At 33.5% G+C, this 23,749-nt stretch overlaps 1 protein-coding gene across 1 annotated transcript in view; it reads left to right on the top strand.

Moving 5' to 3' along the window:
* Positions 1 to 23,749, top strand: part of akt3a (v-akt murine thymoma viral oncogene homolog 3a) — a 199,854-nt gene that overhangs the window by 124,653 nt on the left and 51,452 nt on the right. The window contains exon 4 of the mRNA XM_056471330.1: positions 18,691 to 18,816. Coding sequence (XP_056327305.1) covers positions 18,691 to 18,816 — 126 coding nt within the window. The remainder of the gene's footprint in view (positions 1 to 18,690; positions 18,817 to 23,749) is intronic.

The raw sequence follows: 23,749 nt of genomic DNA, 5'->3' as shown, positions 1-23,749 counted from the left end.
GAATACTTTGTTTTGTGTTCAGAAGAAAGAAGTTCCTAAATATTTGGAACCTCTTGAGTGTGAGTAAATGGTGAGGAAATCTGTTTATTTAGGGTGAACTGTTCCTTTAATTGATTTGTGTTGCCAGATCTTGTAAAACAAACCGTAAAAACCACAGATATCGCAGTTAAAGAAATTATACTTCTCCTATTTAGGAAAAAAAAATTTATTTCCTGGGGTGACATGGTGGCTCAGTGGTTAGCACTGTTGCTTCAGTCCCAGCTGGGTCAGTTGGCATTTCTCTGTGGAGTTTGCATGTTCTCCCCGTGTTGGTGTGGGTTTCCTCCAAGTGCTCCGGTTCTCCCACAGTCCAAAAACATGTGCTAGGTGAATTGAATAAACTAAATTGGACGTTGTGTATGTGTGTGAATGAGTGTGTATGGATGTTTCCCAGTACTGGATTGCAGCTGGAAGGGTGTAAAACATATGCTGGGTAAGCTGGCGGTTCATTCCGCTGTGGCGACCCTTAATTAATAAAGGGACTAAGCTGAAGCAAAATGAATGAATGAATAAAAGATGTCCATGTTTATATGCCCTGTTGTTTGACAGATTCTCTTCATATGTATTGAAAACACGACACACATTATCTCTGTCTTCCAGTGAGTTTAATTCGATGACTTCTTTAGCCTTTCTTCTGTCTCTCTCTCACTCTCTCAGTCACACACGTTCTCTCATATTCACGCCGAACATCAGACAATCTGTATCTGTAGTTCAGCGCCATCTAGTGGATCAAGTGGCTTACAGTGTGGACTTGGTATTACTTGAATATGCACTTTGGCTTGTCAAGAGAGTTGCCTGTTAATGAAATGCTAACTGTTTATTGTTCGCTCTGATTTAATTGGTTGATTTTATTTCATTTTACTGAAATTGATGCGACATTGATGTTTAAAAAAAGATAATGGTGTTTATTTTTTATGCATACAGCACATAGTAGCTTAATTTTTACAGATATATTATTGCCTTATATTTAGCAGTGCATTAAAGAGGAAACAATCACATCATCTTCCAGTAGAGATGGTTTGGCAGGTTTGCTGTGCTGTGAGTGGAAAAGCTCTCTGTGCACAGTCTGTGTTTAATAGACAGCCAGTTAAACCTTTGACGCAGCACCATGTGTTTGCAGCGCCGTCACATACAGTATAGACTGCTGATGCTCAAACTCTTCTGCTTCACACTGTGGACTGTGTGTGTGCGTGTGTGCAGGAGTGCATGTCCTTGCTTGATTGAAAGTGTGCGTGTGTGTCGAAGTGGTTGTGTGTTTGTGTACATGTGTATCTGTGTCTATGCATGTAATGTACGGTATGTGAGTCTGATTGTGAGCGTGTTTGCATGAGTGTGTGAATGTGTGTGTGTGTGCAGCATTAAGTGTGTTTGCATGCAGTATGTTTTTGTATGTGTGTGTTTGTGTATTTGAACGGGTCTGTGACCGTGTGTGTGCTTGCCTTGTAGGTGAGGGTGTATGTGTGTGGGTGTGCATGTGCCCGTGTGGTTGTGTAAGCATGTGTGTTTGCATGCATGTGTTTGTGTCTATGCATGTGTTTGCATATGAGTGTGTTTGTGTGCATGTGTGTCTGTGTATTTCAATGTGTCTATGAGTGTGTGTGTGTGTGTGTGTGTGTGTGTGTGTGTGTGTGTGTGTGTGTGTGTGTGTGTGAGTGTGTGTGTGTGTGTGTGTGTTTGACTGCCTTGTGAGTGTGTATGTGTGTGGGTGTGCATGTGTTTGTGTCTATGCATGTGCTTGTGTGCGAGTCATTGTGTGTGTATGTGTGTGAGTGTGTTTGTGTGCATGTGTGTCTGTATATTTGAATGTGTCTATGAGCGTGTGTGTCTGTGTGTGCTTGCATAAATGTGTTAGTGTGTTTGTATGTGCGTGCACATGTGCCCGTGTGCAGAGATGTATAGTAACGAAGTAGAACTACTTCACTACTGTACTTAAGTACTAAAAGGCAGTATCAGTACTTTACTGGAGTATTGTTTTTTTCTCCTACTTCCACTTTTACTTAAGTACATATTTTCGATGAGTTTAATACTTTTACTCCGATAGATTTTTTATGAGCTGCATCGTTACTCGTTACTAGAGGTGTCAAAATGGTCAATATCGGTTCAGTAATAGATCATAACGGGTTATTACGTACTGACGTCATTTATCTCCTATGTGCGGTGTCGCAATACTATGGCGAAGGACAGAGGCGCGAGGGCGAGTGAAGGCGGCACAGCACACGAGCCGCTATTTCACTACTACAGAGAAATGTTGAGAGACTCCATCTCTGCCTCTCTCACTTTGGACATTTGACCCGCTGGCCTGTTTGTGAGGTAACAAGGAGTTTCATCTCCTCTTGGCTGTTAAAGCGATACCTGTGGATCCAGACCTGGGCGTGTATGAGGTGCAAGTTTTCTCCACTGTGTCTATTATAGATTACCTGTGATAACCGCGTATTATACATACATAGACTGTAACCGCGGCTGTTCTTCCCGCCATCAGTGAACAACGCTTTCATTTCTAAAGCCGATAGCAGCCCTTTCTGTTGAGAAGGTGAAGACAATAACCAATCTAAGGGGTCTAAGACCTCGCCTGTCAGCGTTTAAAAAGCAGGCGAGAGAATATTTACATTAGTTTATTTGCTATAAATGCTCATGCTGTCTTCTGTGCATGAGTTTTGTTTGATACATTCAGAAAGAGTGTTTTCTTTGAACGGGTCAAATTAAGGGTACAGTTCATATATATTACTGCTGTATTAAAGGACACAATTTTATTACAAGTAACCATTTAACTGTTACACCAAGAAAAAAAAACCAGAATTTATTTATTTATTGCATTTCTTAACTCCTAATGTCGCTAGTTAACACAATCAATACATTTTCCCCCAACACATCCCATAATTTCTAAAATATCAGCCTCTACCAAATGGTTGAGATGTTGGTTTATGGTAAAAGTACCAGAATGAATAAATATACTATAAAAATATGAAGTTTAAGACCAATTTAATTAAAACAATCAAAATGAAACATTTTTGAATACTAAATCATAGCCATAAGCCATAAAATATTTCAGATTTTCATTTAATACAGTAATATACACGTTTTCTTTTTTTTACAATAAAATCAAAATCAAGTGAATTAGAACGTTCGTTTACAGCGTTTACAACCAGTAAATTGTGCTCCAAAAATGGGTTTCAATAGTGTTTTGAGTGGATTATGGACTGTTTTTGTGACACACAACTTTGAAAGGTGTGTGTTAAAGCTGTTATAATCTGTCAGATCTGTGGTTCAAGCGTGAGAGAAAAACAGTATTGCAAGTCATGTTTCTTTTCGTTCTGCTTAATGACGTGCCCCCAAAAAAGAGATTTAAAATAAACAAAACAATATGATGTCTTTTGACTGCATTCTTTAATAACTACATTACACAATACTTGTACTTTTACTTTCAGTACTTGAGTAGTCAATTTTGAAATAAACTACTTGCAATACTTAAGTACAAAAAATGTTGAATACTTTAGTACTTCCACTTAAGTATGGTACTTAAAGAGCACTTTTACTTCTACTCAAGTCACTTTTTGATAGAGTACTTGTACTTTTACTTAAGTCTGGGTCTCTAGTACTTTATACATCTCTGCCCGTGTGGTTGTGTAAGCATGTGTGTTTGCGTGCTTGCTTGCGTTTGTCTGCATGTGACTGTATGTGAGTGTGTGTACGTGTGAGTATACAGTATATGTGTTTGTGTGTATGTCTGCGTGCATGAGTGATTGTGTGCCTGTGTTTGTGTGTGTGTGTGTGTGTGTGTGTGTGTGTGTGTGTGTGTGTGTGTGATGGCGATCTCTCTCTCTGCACCAGCTGGGGGGCTGGAGGAGCACCAGGAGGGCAAGCTGTGTGCAGCTGGCGGACTGAAATCTGTGCAGGCCTCATGGGATGGTCCTGTCCCCGTGCACCCTCGTCCCCGCGCTCATTGTCTGATGCCTCCATCAAGCAGGACTCTGAATCGGGCATCTGCACTCACTTACACTGACAAAACGGCCTTCAGGAAGTTTGGCTGCGCTACACATGCCGTTTCATCCACACTCTCTGCTTTGCATACTGCTCAGTGGCTCAAAAGGTGAACTGTGGCATTAAAGGAGTAAACTGTTTTATTTCTGTCAACATGATTTCTAAACACACCTATTGCCCCATCTGCTACTGCTGAGTACAGACAAGACTTTATGAAAGTTTGTTTTAGTCCAGCAGTAAAAATCCTGTTATTATTATTATTATTATTATTATTATTATTATTATTATTATTATTATTATTATTATTATTATTATTGATGATGCTAATAATAATGCAGCTTCTGCTACTACTACTTATAATAATGTTTAAAAAAATTACATACAGTGGCAAAATGGCAAAAGAAAAAGGGCACACTGCCACTTTAGCGCTCAAAATTTGTTTAATGTAACGTTCCAACCTACATGGTCTTCATCAGGTTAAACAAGACAATTGGAAATTCAAGAAATAGAAATCACACCTGCAAACAATAATCACACCAACAAGCCAGTGAACAAGAGGGGAAAAAACACACACACACGCACGCACGCACACACACACACACACACATACTACAGAATACATATGACAATATGAGATACACTCATACAATTACAAAAAAGATTTCAAATAAAAATCCAAATTAAGAATCCTAGATGTGCGCACGTTTCTGTTTAAAAATAATATACAGTAATAATGATATGTATTATTATTGTTAATAATAATAATTAGTAGTAGTACTACTGTAATAATAATAATAACAATACTACAATAATAATAATAATGATAATTATTATAGTAATAAGAGTACTGCTCCTACCACTACTAATGATAATAATAATAATATTAATAATTATAACAATGTTTAAAAAATGTGTTAATACAAAATTATTTAAAATAGTAATAATAATAATAATAATAATAATAATGCAGCTTCTGCTACTACTACTACTACTACTACTACTGTTTAAAAATAATATGTAGTAATAAAATATTAATAATAAAGACTTGTATTATTGTAGATATTGTAATACTGCTTCTAGTAATACCACTACTATTTTCCAAATATAATATATTATGATTATTACTACTAGTGTTGTACTACTACTTTTATCAATAATAATAATAATAATAATAATAATAATACTTAATAATAATAATAATACTAATAACAATAATATTATTATTATTATTATTATTATTATTATTATTATTATTATTATTATGGTAGCTTAGTGGTTAGCACTGTCACCTCACAGCAAGAAGATCACTGGTTCGAGCCTTGCCTGGGTCAGTTGGCATTTCTGTGTGGAGTTTGCATGTTCTTCCCATGTTGGTGTGGGTTTCCTCCGGGTGCTCTGATTTCCCCCACAGTCCAAAGACATGCGCTATAGGGGAACTGAATAAACTAAAATGGATGGAGTGTATGTGTGTGAATAAATGCGTATAGGTGTTTCCCAGTACTGGGTTGCATCCGCTGCGTAAAAAAATTTGCTGGGTAAGTTGGCGGTTCGTTCTGGCAACCCCTGATTAGTAAAGAGACTAGGCCGAAGGAAAATGAATAAATGAATAAAAGAATGATTTATTATTATTATTATTATTGTTATTATTATTATTATTATTATTATTATTATTATTATTATTATTATTATTATTATTGTTGTTATTATTATTATTGTTATTATTATTATTATTATTGTTATTATTATTATTGTTATTATTGTTATTATTATTGTTATTATTATTATTGTTATTATTATTATTGTTATTATTATTATTATTATTATTAGCAATATTATTGTTGTTATTATTATTATTATTATTATTATTATTATTATTGTTATTATTATTATTATTGTTATTATTGTTATTATTATTGTTATTGTTATTATTGTTATTATTATTGTTATTATTATTATTATTGTTATTATTATTATTGTTATTATTATTATTATTATTATTAGCAATATTATTGTTGTTATTATTATTGTTATTATTTTTATATTACTACTGCTATTGATGTTTAAAAAAAGTCATAAATAGTATTGATGATTTATTTCAATCTCAGTTCATATTTTCAGTAATAATCAAATCTCTATTATCCTCAATAAAAATAAACATTAATATAAAAGCATACATTTTTTATCATAATTAATGCTACTTGCACTTGATGTTTCGACAGTTATTATGATTAATAATTCTGACTCTGTGCTAAATGTGTTGTGTGTGATGCGATGTGATGTGAGGAGTATCTACAGTAGCAGATCTTTGATAACCTCAAAAACTCATCAACAGTTCATGTTCTCTGTCTTGTGCTGAGAAGAGTGTGATGCATCAGGGGTTTGTCCATGTGCTTCTCCAAACACACACACAAACACACACACACACACACACACACACACACACACACACACACACACACACACACACACACACACACACACACACACACACGCGCACACACACACGCGCACACACACACGCACACACACACACGCACACACACACACACACACTCCTGCCTGCTGTGCTCTAATGACACTAATTCAGCTTAAGTGGATTGGCTTTAGCAGCTCTGGATACAAGTTGTCTGAGAGCCTCGTGTCGTGTCCACGACTGCAGCGCCACTGGCTCACCTGCATGCCCTCCACAGAGGACACGCATGCACACACACACAAAATACACACAGATGCATACATTTATACACATGCACACAGATGACACACACAAAGACGAAACGCATATAAACACACAGTGACACATACATGTGCATTTAGAAATTCGAAAATACATTTTATTATATTTGATAAGCCTTTGGTTAAAAAAAAAACCTTGTCATAAACCATCGTTATAGAAATCTGTGTCCTCATAAATCATATATTCAAGCACACGCATGGCTATCTTTAATTGAAAACATTAATTTAATTACATGAAATGCTTATTTTATATCATATAATCATATATTAAAGATCATTATGTGCTAAAATAAGTTTAACAAGTTGTCAAAGACCTTATTGTGTTTGATAAAATAGTAAATAAAGTAATAATACACTGTGAAACCCAACAGTCAACTTTATCAAGTGAAATGAGTGTAGTTTGATAATTCTCATTTGAAAAGAGTTTTGAACTCAGTGTTGAAGGTAATGAGTTAATTAAATACTTCATTACTTCAACTTAAATGGAGTAAGTTCACAGCACTCATATCGATTAGCTTTTCAACTTAAATGGCTTGTTGCAATCGGTTTCCTCAAACGGTTTGAGTTGCCTTAACTTATTGGGTTTTACAGTACTCAGTTGGTTTGAGTTCTCATCATTTATTGGGTTTTTCTGTGCTGAAACTTCTTCCTTTTACTTAAATGGATTAAGTTCACAGTACTCAATTGGATTAGTTTTTGAACTTAAATGGTTTGTTGCAATCGGTTTGCTCAAATGGTTTAAGTTACCTTAACTTTTGGAGTTTTACAGTAACATTGTATTTGAAAGAGTACTCGTATGTACCGGAGTTGAATTCAGAATTATTAAACCCCCTTTGATTTTTTTTTTTCTTTTTTAAATATTTATAATGATGTTTAACAGAGCGAGGAAATTTCACAACATGTCTGATAATATTTTTTTTCTTAATTGTTTATTTTGACTGGAATAAAAGCAGTTTAAAATTTTTTTTATAAACATTTGAATGTCAAAATTATTAGCCCCTTTAAGCTATATTTTTTTGATAGTCTACAGAACAAACCATCCTTATACAATAACTAGCCTAATTACTCTATCCTGCCTAGTTAACCTATTTAATTAACCTAGTTAAGCCTTAAATATCCCTTTAAGCTTTGTAGAAGTGTCTTGAAAATATAAAATATCATTTACTGTCATCAAAGATAAATTAAATCATTTATTAGAAATGAGCTATTAAAACTATTATGTTTAGAAATGTGTTGAAAAGACTTCTCACCCAGAAATTGGGGAAAAAATAAACAGGGGGGCTAATAATTCTGACTTCAACTGTATGTTTATTTTATTTCTGTGTCAGATATGCAGCCTATGCTTCACTACAGCTCATATTCTTTATATTAGATCAGTGGTTCTCAACTTCATCTCTCAAGACATTTCTGTTGTCGGTTGAAATGACTAAGATGATTATTTTCAAAGGAAAAATAATCAATAATCAAAAAGAGTTGATTTTTTTCACAAAAATATAAAATACATAAAAAAATAACAAATACATATTCCAGAAAATTGCATTTAATTAAATGTTTTAAGTACTTGGCAAGAAAATAGTTCTCATAAATTCTCAAAAATTGTTTTGAGATTTAAACTAAAATGACCAAAAAAAAAGGAATATTTTTAAGGGGGAATTACTAAAGAAATTAATGAAACTTAAATAAAATTAAAATGAAAAGAGAAGAAAAATTATGAATTAAATAAAAAGGAACTTTTAACAAGCATTTAATATGTGACCATAGACAGCTTTTTTTGAGCACCTGGCTGAGAACCACTGAATAAAATACATATTTTGAAGCTAAACTGTGCCTTTTTTTAGCATCTTACACTATGATCAACTTCTAGATATGCTAATCCTCATTTACACTTATTTGTGTTGATTTTGACAGCATAAGCAAGTCAAGAAGTTTTTGTAGTCATTATACTTTTTGTTCCTCATCATCTTATTTGTTGACTTTAGTGTTAGCGCAGACTAGCATCCACTTGTTTACTCGTCCTCCTGCTCGCTGTGACTCAGACGTCAATCTGTCTTGTTGTGTCTGGCCGTCTGAACAGTTGAAATGACCTTCGCCTCTGTAAGGGGATCAGTGTTTAAGACTTTCCCCACAATTCGGGCGAAAATACAGCAAATCCCCCCGAGTGTGGCTAAGTATCGTCACTTTTACTCCACCTTGGCTAAGCCCTGACATTGCCTTTGACGTCCTCACAGCTGCAGGCCTTCCAGAAGAGCAGATCAACATGTCTGATGTCTGAGACGCTCCTGCTGTTGCTCACGTTCGACCAAACATACATAGAGTACCTAAACCAGCACTATTCCCAGAATGACACTGCTGTTCTCTGTGTCTGAAGCTGATGCTGAGGCCGTTCAGAGCTTCTGAGCTGAAACAGACGTGCTTATTCAGCTTGTCTTTATCACAGAGTGAAACTGCTTAAATCTGCTTTCTAATATGGATGTCACATTAATTTTTGTGGCGCATTAAAAAAATTGGTTATATTTGTATACATTACCAAAGCTTATCATTTAGCCGGCATGGTGGCACAGTGGTTAGCACTGTTACCTCACAGCAAAAACGTCGCTGGTTCAAGTCCTGGCTGGGACTTGTTTCAGCTCCGATTTTCCCCACAGTCCAAAGACATGCGCTATTGACCTTATTCTTCAATGCGGAAGTATGATCGTTTTTGCGATTGTTTTAGAACTTCCGATTCAGCTGCCTATGGGAGAAATGACTAGGAATAATAAACGGCAGAAAACGGTCAAACTACTTGCTCTACAAACATGTGTTTGCATGACTATACAGACAAAGCAGAATAATATAATAAGAAAATATCAGTTTGCAACATCAAGTAGCATAACAAGCTGTTTTTAATGTATAAAAATGAATGGAAGTGAATGAGACCGGAAGTTTCAAGCCAAAAAGATTCATACGGCTGTGCCTGCTCATAGGCGGAGAATAAGGGCACTCTTGGCATAGTGTATAAGTGTAAAACTTGGCATAGTGTATAAGTGTATGTGTGTGAATGAGTGTGTATAGGTGTTTCTCAGTACTGGGTTGCAGCTGGAAGGGCATCCGCTGTGTAAAACGTATGCTGGATAAGTTGGCAGTTCATTCCACTGTGTCAACCCCTGATAAATAAAGGGACTAAGCCAAAGGAAAATGAACGAATGAATGAATGTACTTACCATTTCTCGATCAGTATTCAGTTTTTTATTACATATATAAATATATTTATAAGTATGTAATAAATGTTGAACACATCCACAGAATAGTCATAACTGATTTCATTATTAAAAAAAAAAGATTGCATTTATTTATAATGAAATTACTGCTTTTACTGTAGTGAGGACGTGTTTAATATCATTGCCTAAATATAAATATCTTCATGTATACATCTTACCAAAGTGTGGACTGACTGCTTTTTAATTAGGTATGTGCACAGTTTTATTTGCCTTTTTTTTTATCAATTTAAATCTTTGTAAATCTTACCAAAGTGTAAGTATTCATACGGCCATTATTTATTATAAATGTATAATGTTGTTTTTATAAATGTGTAAATTTATATTTATTTTATCATTTATATTAAAGTAATTAATTATAATATTACTTATATATTTATAATATAATTTATCCAATTATAGATATATACAGTGCTCAGCATAAATGAGTACACCTCATTTTGGAAATGAATATTTTTATCAATTTTTCAGTGAATATGGGCAATATGCATGTATATTGGTGCATTAGCACAAACCAGATTTATTAAACAAATATATTTATTAACATAATATTTAAATCTCAGAACATCTGAAGAAATGGAAAGATATTACAATTAAAAAATTACAAACCACAACATTTCAGCAAAAATTTTATTTGTTTTTTGTTTCTCTTGATTTTTGCTATTTTGAAAAAAAAATTAAGGATTTTCCCAATATTTGGCAATTTGGGCTACTAATTTTTGAATGACAATTGTAATTTATTTTGTTAGATAAGCTCCAGATTTGGCTTTAGTAATGACTAATCTAATGTATATGCAAAAATATAATATTGTAAAGCATCCTATATATATATATATATAGATATGTATATATATATGTGTGTGTAGTATTTTATATGTTGCATATAAGTTTATATATTGTGTACATTTCTATCTATTTCATAAAACTAATTAATTATAATACATTTGTATAATATTATGTATGTATATTACTTATTTTTAATTTATAACTTAGATCAAAGTACTTAATTATAATAACGTTATATATATATATATATATATATATATATATATATATATATATATATATATATATATATATAATTTTTTACATATAAATATTTTTATATATATATTTATATTCATTTAGTATTTTACATTTTAGATTGTTGGTCTCAAACTCGATTCTTAGAGGCACAGCGAATCGAGTTGGAGTTGGTTGGAGCTAAACTATGCAGAGCTGCCGCCCTCCAGGAATTGAGTTTGAGACCATTGTTTTAGATCAAAGTACTTAATCATAATAATGTTTTATAAATATTAAAAATATATGTTTAAACCTTAGTTTCTACTTATAATAATTTCCACAAGCCTATTCAACAATTTATTATTATTATTATTAAAGTTTTTTAAAGTTCAGTGAACTTGTTTTTTTTTAAGAAAGCAAAGACCATACATGATATGTGTGAAGTACCTCCTGAGAGTTTTACGTTTCTGCATGAATACTTGTTCATGATGTTTCATAATAATAACTGACCTCTCCTGTGACATACATGTCCACTTCTGGAATCTGTCTGTGGGCAAATGACAAGCAAGAGCCCAAAAAAAAGTTTTACATTAGGTCTATATCCTGAAAGCTGAACAAACAGCCTACAAATGACTCGCTCAAATCATTACAACCATCAGCATTACTGACCCAGCATCAGCAGCATCTGACCAGAGCACAGGTGAGGGCAGACTAACAGCCACTACTTGTGGCAAGAGTTTCTCTGAGCAACTGTTTGTGTGTCTCTGTGGTGTGTGTGTGTGTGTGTGTGTTTGTATGTGCGAATGAGTCAGAGTATGAGTGAGTGAGTGAGTGTGTCCATGCCGTGTCGGTCTCTGCCAAACTGACAAAGTGACTCCAGCCGCTCTCCTTCTGCAAGCTGCTGCGGTACACGCTGAACAAAACACAGCAATCTCCAGCACGGGCCAGCTCTCCTCCATCCGCCCGCACCGCACCACCTCATGCTGCCCACGTCTCAGAGCCCAGGCGAGCTGGTGCCCGGCGTGTGCTGGAACGCGACAGCCCGCTGGTCCCAGGACACCCATCACATGCCCATCTTTAAGCCATCTGCAAAGTAGAGCAGTTCCGCCAAAGCATTAAATTAAATCCTTGTTTGGGCTGATTAACAAATGGCCTTGTTTTTTGCGTGTTCCGTGGGCTTGTTTTTTTTTCCTCTCCTCCTGTCCTGCTGAAGCTCCATCACGCCGCAGCGTCTCAAGTCTCAGGAGTGGCGCGGATGTTTCGGGGGGAAGTTTGCTCAGGATGGCGTCTGTCTTGAAAAGCGGCCCGTCCAATTCTCCGTCCCACCGCCATCAGGCTGTCACAGACCACAGACAAATGAACAATTAATCTGGGCTTGTAATTGAATGGCACCCAGTATGATATTTTAATTGTTCAATTGGAGCCGTTTGGATCTCGGAACTTGATTGGAAAGGGCCGACGGGGACTTTAGATGTCCTGTTGCATATTTCACTCAGGTATATTCTACTGGAGAGCTTGTTAGTATCAGAATTTCCATCTTTCTCTTCAGGTTTAAACATGTACCTGTGTTGTTTTGTGTTTCATTTGAAGACGAATGGATGAAAGTGGTGATGACCTGAGCAATTGGTCATAATGGTGACCAGTAGCAGGACTGTTCACTTTGACACCAAGCGCTCTGGAAAAAACGTGAGGGTATACAGGCAACAGCAGTGCCTGCCAGACCAACTGTCCGCCTACTGTTTTGGATCTAAAGAAACAAATTTCACGACTGAGAAGCCAGTAAAAATGGTTTGATGAAACAGCACTGGCGGGGTTCGAGCGACATTTGCTTTTAGTCACGCAGCCCCTTCTGTTGAACCCCTGGCTCTGTCAGCGGCGCAGTGATTGGACTCTGATCTGGTTAACAAGACAACACGGCTGATCCAGGATCAGAGCCTTGATTAAACTCTTTGCTTTGCGTTTGTCCATAACTGGTCCACCAAGAACAAGAACAAACTTTTGTGTGAGAGAGTTTAAGCTCACTTTAGAGAATACTGAAGTCGTTTCTCTACTATAATTATTGTGTTTATATATTGGTAACTTTAATTTAATATTATATTATATTATATTATATTATATTATTTTATATTATATTATATTATATTATATTATATTATATTATATTATATTATATTATATTATATTATTTATATTATATTATATTTATATTATATTATATTATATTATATTATATTATATTATATTATATTATTTTATATTATTTTATATTATATTATTTTATATTATTTTATATTATATTATATTATATTATATTATATTATATTATATTATATTATATTATATTATATTATTTTATATTAAATTATATTAAATATAATTATATTATATTATATTATATTATATTATATTATATTATATTATTTTATATATTTATATTATATTAAATTATATTAAATTAATTATATTATATTATATTATATTATATTATATTATATATATTATATTATTTTATATTATTTTATATTATATTATTTTATATTATATTAAATTATATTATATTATATTATATTATATTATATTATATTATATTATATTATATTATTTTATATTATATTAAATTATATTAAATTATATTATATTATATTATATTATATATATATATATATTATATTATATTATATATTATATTATATTATATTATATTAATATATTATATATATTATATTATTTTATATTATTTATATTATATTATTTATATTATATTAAATTATATTATATTATATTATATTATTTTATATTATATTAAATTATATTAATTAAATTATATTAAATTATATTATATTATATTATATTATTTTATATTATATTAATTATATTATATTATATTATATTATATTATATTATATTATATTAGTATTATATATTATTTTATATTATATTAATTTATATTATATTATATTATATTATATTATATTATATTATTATATTATATTATATTATATTATATTATCAGGAAAATATTTTTATTAATAGTTATATACAGTTGAAGTCAGAAAAAATTAGCCCTTCTGAATTATTAGCACCTATACATTCTTCCCCCAATTTCTGTTTAACGGAGAGAAGATTTCTAAACATAATAATTTTAATAACTAATTTCTAATTTCTATTTTGCTAGATAAAGATACTAGTATTCAGCCTGAAGTGACATTTAAAGGCTTAACTAAGTTAATTAGACAAGTTAGAGTAATTGGGCATGGCATTCTATAACGATGGTTTGTTCTGTAGACAATCGAAAAGAAATATGGGGGGCTAATAATATTGACCATAAAATGTTTTATTAAGAAATTAAAAACTGCTTTTATTCTAAGCAAAATAAAACTTTCCTCAGAAGAAAAAATATTGTAGGAAATACTGTAAACATTTCCTTGCTCTGTTAAACATAGTTTGGAAAATATTTAAAAACGAAAAAAAATTCACACGAGGGCTAATAATTTTGACTTCAACAGTATATTTTTAATTGTTTATTAATTTAAATATAAATGAATAAAAGTGAAAAAGTAAAATGTAATCAGAATACATTTTTTATATTAGTTAAATGAAAATACTTTTAATGCCTTCAAATCCACCACAAGCAATATTGTTATTTTAATGCATATACAGTGTTATAATTGTATAAGTGTAATAAAATGTAAGATTTATGTGAATAGTGAAATCATAACCTCGTGCAATATATAAACAATGAAATGAATGTAATTTATGCAATAATAAAATGCTGATTCTGTTTTACACTTTTTATAGTTTAAAAACAGAAAATATTTAATAAAAGAGTCAATTTAGTTTTGTGTTTTTAATATTAATTTGAAATGTGCAATTTATTCCTATGTCTATGGTCAAAGTCTTCAAAATATAAGAAAATACATATATTATAAAATACAAATACATAAAATGCTTAAAAATATTATATTATATTATATTATATTATATTATATTATATTATATTATTATATTATATTATATTATATTATATTATATTATATTATATTATATTATATTATATTATATTATATTATGTTATGTTACATTATATTATACTGACAAATCAATCTGTAGAGAAACACTGTGGGCAGTGATGGATAAACGAATGCAAGATCACTAGAATATGACGACCGATTACGTGTCGACTCGCAGCTCATTTTTATCTGTCGTCTCGTATAACGTTTTTTTGTGTTGTATGTTTGGAGTGTAAGGCGACGGATGCCTGCGTTCAGCTGTTCCTCCTACCCAGCGATTCCTCTTCCTCATGGAGGCACACCGGCGAACCAAGACCTCCGTCTCCTCAAATTAACATGAGCAGGTGTTTTTCTCTGATGTGTTAATTAGGAGAAGCTGGTGTCATTATGCTTTAAGTGGATGTTACAAATAGAACATGTTGTTTATTTTCTCTTGTGCTGAAAAAAGTGATCAGAGCTGTCACGAGGCTCATGTGTCACTTAGAGAAGATCGCGGCTAATTACCAGGAGTTCACAATCACAAACCTACAAGTCTGAGGATTCTCCGGCGCTGCTTCTGCAAAAAGCAGATTGTCCATCTTAATAAATACGATGAGCAAGAACAGATTTCAGCTGTGGAGTCCTGAGGTTAGATTCAACGTATTTTACTGCGATTTTGCAAAGTGGTACGATTCAAATGGTGACAAAAATAGGATGCGCTTCTGCTTTCAGTTTTGATGTTGCTCTTTAAAACTTCTTTTTAATTAGCTTCTTTAACACAGAAGAAAGAGTTATTCACACTATTCCAGATTGAAAGTATAAACATTTGTCCTGCGAAGTTTCAATGACATATTAGTATGTACAAGCAGTAGAGCTGCACGATTCTGAATAAATTTAGGAAATTAAGATTTTTATTTTATTGCCGCTTTTTGGTTTTATAATAGAGATTGCATTTTTAATATGTAGTGCTTGAGAATGTATATTTAATTTACTACAAAATCTGCCACAAACTAGTTTTAACAATTTAATAAATGTTAATTGATTTCATTATATACTGTGAAGTTCTGTAATAATAATAATTATAATAATAATAATAATGTTAGAATAATGTTATGCTAAAAGTAACTCTATGAAATTAATATTAAAATGCATTATGATTCTTCTTTAATTCTTTTTTTAACCACAGTTTATAAAATATGAAGATAATATTAAATCACAGAGTTCTGCTGTGTTTTTATAATGTAATTATATGTGTATATATATATATATATATATATATATAATATATATATATATATATATATATATATATATATATATATATATATATATATATATATGTATATGTATATGTATATGTATATGTATATATATATATATATATATATATATCACAATTTTGCCATGATTTTAAATAGACTAAACAACATAAGTAATTGCTGCAGTTTTTTAAAAATACATTGATTTGAATAAGTCATTTTTTAAAAATCTTCCTATTAATCAAATTACAATGGTCCCTCGGGAGTTACATTTTTAAAAATAGCCCATTTTAGGTGAAATCTGCGGCGTAGTCTGCTTTATTTTTTATTTTTTTTTACAATTATTATAGATATTTTAAGGCTGTAAACCCCCTCACTATTATACACTATTTTCTCAGATAGGCATTAACATTTTTACACTTTTCTCTCTTGTTTAATCACTCTCGTAAGTTTGACCTTTCTTCAGCAAGTCCAGAAGTCCAAATTTTTGTGCAATGATTAGCATCTTTCTATGCCTTTTGGGTGCTACCATGGATGCCTTTGAAGGTGCAGAACATTTCGATATGGGGTTTGTTGGGGAGAAGACTTGCAAACATACAGTACTGCACTTCAGAGTCACACTGCTAGCGATCAAAATTTAATGTCAATTTGGCAAGCTGAACGCATTCTGTACAGTACTGAAGATACAACACAGAGGAGATTGATTGACAGTGGTCTACAGCATAGGTCTCAATTTCAATTCCTGGAGGGCCGCAGCTCTGCACAGTTTTTGCTCCAACCCTAATCAAACACAGCTGATCTAGTAGTGTCTAGTCTTGAACACCTTGATTAGTTAGATCGGCTGTGTTTGATTAGGGTTGGAGCAAAACTGTGCAGAGCTGCGGCCCTCCAGGAATTGAGTTTGAGACCTATGCTGTAGACTTCTGTCATTCAATGAGATTTGATCGTTGTATCTTCAGTTCTGTACAGAATGTGCAGAGCTGCAGCCAATCAGGACACAGAACACAATGCACTGTAAATAAAAAGCATGTCAAACTGCACTAAGAAATCTGCGAAGCTGCTAAAGGTGAATCATGTTATGGCGAGGGACCACTGTATCCTGAAGTGTATCATGGTTTCATGCAAATTTATGAAGTATAAAAAATGTGTTCAACCTTGATTGTAATATTAAGAACACATATTAATAAATGATACCCATAATAATTGACCATAACAGACCCTCAAATCATCATGTCATTTCAGAGTATTATTGTTTCTGCTGTATTTTCAAACAAATAAATGAGGCCTTGGTCAGCATAAGAGACTTTTTTTTTTCAGAAGTTTTGGTCAGTTGTGTGTATACATTGTATACCCTACATTATAGGGACCAAATGTCCCTACATGTATAGCAATACCAGTAAATTTTGACCTTGTAGGGAAATTTTTCTGGTGACTCAAAATCACACGCATCATTTTGGTTACACAAAAGGGTGAAAATGACTTCTAAATCACACAGAATGAAGTATTTTGAAAATGTACGATTGTTTTCATGTGAGGCTTGGGAAAGGGGATAGAATATACAGTCTGTTCTGTTTAAAAATAAACATGTCTATAAGAAGTCCCCACAAAGATAGCTGTACAAGTCTGCGTATGTGTGTGTGAGACTGCAAATATCACTTTTCAGAAAATATCGAACTTGAAACTTTCTGTTGTTCAGCCTCTGAAATGGCAAATGAACAGGAGCGTTTGTTTCCAGCATTCAGCATGCATCACTCAGCAGGCAGATGTTGTGTGCATTACCACTCTTGAAGTCTGAGTGTGTGTGTGCGGCTTTGCCCCCTGCGTGGTGATGCTGACACCCTTGTAATCCTGCTGTTTATTATTAGATGGCACAGGCTGTTGCACCAGAAGTTTTGCATGATAATATGGCATGACCAGCTGCTCAGCAGATGTTGTTTTTTGCGGCTTTAGCATAGAAAGGTTAAAGGTGTCTCTGCTGCCCCCTGTGAGCATTTTCTGACCCCACGCGCAGTGCGATCCTGCACACGGTTTACTGTAAGCCGACCTGGTGGCATTGGCCCCGCTTTGGCTTGTTTCTAACACCTGCCCTCAGATTAAGGCAGATGATGCAGTAGCTGACAGCTGGACTTGCTGTGGTAAACATGTTAACAATTTAATCCTGTGTTTAGTCAAACGCAAAGTCAAAATTAAGTCAATTCGAACAGATAAGCAGCGTATAATCATGTTTGTTCTCTGTGTTTGGGAAATTAATCTTGTGATATTATTAATGCATGTAGCTTGTCACTAGCAGTGAGGTGTTTGTTATGAAACATGTATTTTTCCATCATTTTTTTGTAAAAGAGGACATGCCATTGTGAGTTTGAGGTGTTTTGTGTGTATGCACATCCATGTATTTGCAGTTTGAGGTCTTAAAATGTACATTTTTTTCATCTGCAGGTGAATATATTAAGAATTGGAGACCTCGCTACTTCCTGCTCAAAACAGATGGGTCCTTTATCGGATACAAGGAGAAGCCACAGGATGCAGATCTTCCCTATCCTCTCAATAACTTCTCTGTTGCAAGTAAGTGATGTCTTTAAAGAAAAAAAAATGATTTTGTTCATTCAGCATCTCTTATGAGAAAACAGAAATGAATCTCCCTGAATTCGGAGTCAATTAAATGGTCTAAATTGCATTCAAAATTACTGTACAGTAAATGCCTGTACTAATGTGAGTGCTAAATCATGCCATTACAGATTTACACATTTTGGTTTTGTATGGCTAGTTGGTTAGTTTTTTATTATATATATATATATATATATATATATATATATATATATATATATATATATATATATATATATATATATATATATATATATATATATATATATATGTATACATACATCTTCTGATTATTATGATTATGAAAAATGATGATGATAACTGAAGACTCGCTTTGACTGGATTATTTAAATCAGTGAATCATTAATTGGAGGCTCATGCTTACTTGATAATTTGAATCAGTGCATTGTTAACTGGAATATCACTCTGACCGAATCATTTGAATCATTGAATCATTAACTGGAGGCTCAAGCTGATCGGATCATTTGAATTAGTGAATTATTAATTGGGACACAGTAGGTACTGCATTTGGATTTACTAGTCGACCATTAGAAAGGTACGTTCTAAACAGTATGAATGTCAGTAGTATGAATGGAACTCAGATATACTACATCTGCTATTTTTCATTATCATGACCTACTCACGTTAGTTGTGTTGCATTACTCCCATTCATGAATTTTCATTGCAGTGCATCATGGGATAGCGTAGCGCATTTCAGAATCTCACCGGAAGTAGTAGGTCATCTGAGTACTTCTCACATACTATTTTTCGAATTCTGACATACTACTTAGCTTGAATACTTTTTTAGTGTACTATATAGTATAAAGTATGCGATTTCGGACACAGCCTCTGAATGGATTATCATTGAGTCACTAAATGTCACACTTTGGCCATAACGATTGAATCAGTGAATCATTAACTTGACGTTCACTGTGACCAGATCATTTAAATCACTAAGCTGTTAATTTAATTATTAGATTAATTTGTTTACCTTTACGTTATCATAGGTGTACATGCATTTTGTATTTCAGATGAACACAATCTGTTATGTTAAAGGTTCAGTAGGTGATCTGCCAAAACGCTAACCGATTAGCATACTATCTTTGAAACACAGTCCCTCCCCTGCCATCCAAAGCCATGCCTCCTGAAACACGTATTTGCGCACCTTAAAGATGACAGCAGACAACTCTCTAGTTAATTTAATTTGCCAGTTAGATATGTAGTTAGGGGTTGGCCGGTGGCATGCAGGAATTACAATTATTACTGAGCCATACTTACATGCTATTTCAGACCGAATATTCAGAGTAGCATGGTAAACAATATAGGGAGCGTGTCACAGGTTGTCATCGTTCAAAAATTAACCAATGTGATGTGAATATAAAACCAACATCACCTCAGTAAATCAGGCTTAGCGGAATAGTGCTATTTACTTATGTTTGGTTGTTTAAGTAAATAAAAATCTACGTCATCAATGCTGTAAAAGGTCCCTTATGAAACTATAAATAGTCACATCAGTCTTTCGCCGGAAGATTTCAGTGGCTGAACAACACTTCCTTGCATATAGCCCATTCGTAACAACAACATCTACATCAGCTTTGCGTGACTGAAATAGTTTTAAAACAGAACATTACCTGTCTAAAAGAAATACTTCAGCCATGGTGCAAAAGTAACTGCAACATTGATTCAGGATATTAAAGGGTTTTGATTCAGGATTTGATTTTACCGCTGTGATCTTATGTGTCTCGTGTACACATGAATGCCTGGCGCACATAAATTTTTTTTTGCCTTACCCAGAATATAAAAATACATGTACATACAATTAGTTGATTTACTTTAATCATTACTATTGGAATGTGAAGAGACTTTCAACCAGAACACCAAAAAATGTTTCTGAAGACAATCACCTACTGCACCTTTAAATAATATTCTATATATAATAGTGGTGAATGGTGATTTTGAAGCTCCAAAGGGTGTATCAGTATTAAAAATTATGTGTCAGTTTATTCTTTGATTAAATGTTTAATATATCTAACATAATTTCAATATTTCTCTCTGATTCATTTCTAGAATAAAATGAGCTATTTTGCTATCTTACCTCTAAATTATGAACATTTAGGCAAGGTAAGGCAAGGCAATTTATTTAAATAGCACATTTCATACACACTGGTAATTCAAAGTGCTTTACATAAACAAAAATTTTAAAAGACAAGAAAAAAACAGAGAATAAAAATGATTAAAAACATATTAAAATGTGTTAAAACAGGTTTTAAAACTGAAATGGGCCATTAAATGATTAAGACTGATCTGAAGGCCTCTGATGAAAATGTACTTCAGCATTTCTACTGGTGGGATCAGTCAGGATGTCCAAAAAATGTGATTTATAAATCCATAACGCTTTGCAGACATTCATAGTCACATCCTTCTTGTTATAATTTGTTGAGACAGTGGAATAAACGCATCAAAACAGTGACTTTTCTCCCCCTCTGAAACGCGGTGGATTTTCTGCTTTCGACGCTGGTTTTCTGGCCACGTGCTGCGAGCGGCTCCCCAAGCCTCCATCCGTCAACAGGCCCAGCCAGGTTTTAATCTAAAGGCTGGAGGAGCGAGGGGTGGCCATACATCCGGCCTGGGCCGCTTGGCAGTGGGAGAGGATTGCCACATCTGTTGCAGAAAGCTGGGAGGCCAGGTGGTGCTGGGAGGCTGATAGCCTAATGCACTCTCTGAAATGGCATCGCTCTCACCCCCTGTGCAACGAGCTGCCACCAGACTGCCTTCCTCCGGCCCGCTCGCAACCAGTCCTGTACACAGCCTGACCGGCCCTGCATCTGCTGCCCGGCACACCGCTCTCCATATTGACCAATTTGTCTTTTTTAACAATGATTGCGGCATATGACAAATCGCTTTGCATTGTGAGGTCCACTAATTTGTTCTGTTTAGAGCACTCACCAGCTAAAGATGGCGTAGAAGTATACAGCTGGAAGACATCTGAATGACATCTGCATTAAAGTTTGTTCAGTTTTAACACATTTTTATGGTCATTCATCTAATACATTTTATTTTTTTGGGATAAACTCCTTAAAATGCAAAAGCTCATTTTCAAATGGGGTCATTAAAGTAATCATAATGATATAAATATTAACAATAACAAAACTTAACAACAAATCAACAAAGTACAAAAAATTACTAAAGTTTACTTCAAATATGCAGTGACTTTTTTTTTTTTTTGCTTGAAATCAATGCTTACTAAAGTATAAATATTTAAATGATGAACAAAAAATCATCATTGTATTTCAGCTGTGTTTTTTTTAAAAAAACAAGATATTAAATGAAATGAATAAAAGCTACACAGAGAGAAACACACATACTGTCATATAAACACAATACAGTGCATATTAAATACACTACCTGACAAACGTCTTGTCGTCTCTTGTTAAAAAAAAAAACAAATAATAACTTGACTTCCGGTTGACCGTATGGTACCAGAAGTGGTTTATAAGAAGCCAAATGCCTCTAGATTACGCTTATTTTACCAAAGTAAAAAATTATCATGGCTTTATTTTTAATTATTTCATAAGGACAGTAAAGTCTGACTTTGCTTAGACAAAAATCTTGTCACTTAACAGAAATAATGTACAGTTTAGAATATAAAGTCATGCTGCAGTGCAAAAATAATTAATATTGTGTATGACTCGTACGAGCTTGGAGGACTGCATCCAGACACCTCTGCAATGACTCAAACAACTTATTAATAAAGTCATCTGGAATGGCAAAGAAAGTGTTCTTGCAGGACTCCCAGAGTTCATCAAGATTGTTTTGATTCATCTTCAATGCCTCCTACTTCATCTTACCCCAGACATGCTCAATAATGTTCATGTCTGGTGACTGGGCTGGCCAATCCTGGAGCACCTTGACCTTCTTTGCTTTTAGGAACTTTGATGTGGCTGAATTATGAGCAGGAGCGCTATCCTGCTGAAGAATTTGCCCTCTCCTGTGGTTTGTAATGTAATGGGCAGCACAAATGTCTTGATACCTCAGGCTGTTGATGTTGCCATCCACTCCGCAGATCTCTCGCACACCCCCATACTGAATGTAACCGCAAACCATGATTTTTCCTTTACCAAATTTGACTGATGTCTGTGAGGATCTTGGGTACATGCGAGTTCCAGTAGGCCTTCTGCAGTATTTGTACAGATGCAGTTCGACAGATGATTGACGACAAGACTTTTGTCAGGTAGTGCATAAATTAATAGCATTTTAATTTATATGAAATTTTTAAAATTACAAGTGTAAAAAGTGTAACATTATTAATTTTAGTATTATATGTGTAAAATGCGTTTCCCAATACTGGGTTGGGGCTGGAAGGGCATCTGCTGTGTAAAAAACCAAACAGTATGCTGGAATAGTTGGCGGTATATTCGACAACCTGTGGCAACCTCTGAAAAGAGACAAAGCTGAAGGAAAATGAATGAATGAAGTGTAAAATGCACCTCGGTGTGCATGAGATTTCTTTCTTACTGGCTACTTTTGAACAGTTATGTATAAATAATAAGTGTGCTACCTAATATTGTATAAAAGTTTTTGCAAACAAACTTGAAAAGAGTTCATTTACAAACAGTACATTTCCAAGAACATGACATTTCCTGAAGTGGCTTTAAAGCCAGTTCATGCTAACATCTTTGGAGCTCACTGCCATATTTTGTCTCCTGATGTTTTTGTGCGTTGACACTCTCTCAACCTTATTTTGGTCTTGAGAAAACCTTTAAGAGATGTTGCATGGTGCGAGCAGCGGAAGTCGCGGCTTCTGGGCTGTTTAATTGGCAAGCTAGCTTTCCTCAGCGACTCTTGCTTGAAGCAATGCTCGTCATCTGTGATCTAATGTGGCAAAGCAAAC

Source organism: Danio aesculapii, chromosome 13 (genome assembly GCF_903798145.1).
Source record: "Danio aesculapii chromosome 13, fDanAes4.1, whole genome shotgun sequence".
NCBI classification, from domain to species: Eukaryota; Metazoa; Chordata; class Actinopteri; order Cypriniformes; family Danionidae; genus Danio; species Danio aesculapii.
The sequence above is the reverse complement of the archived record's forward strand: the minus strand, read 5'-3'. Positions and strand labels throughout refer to the sequence as shown.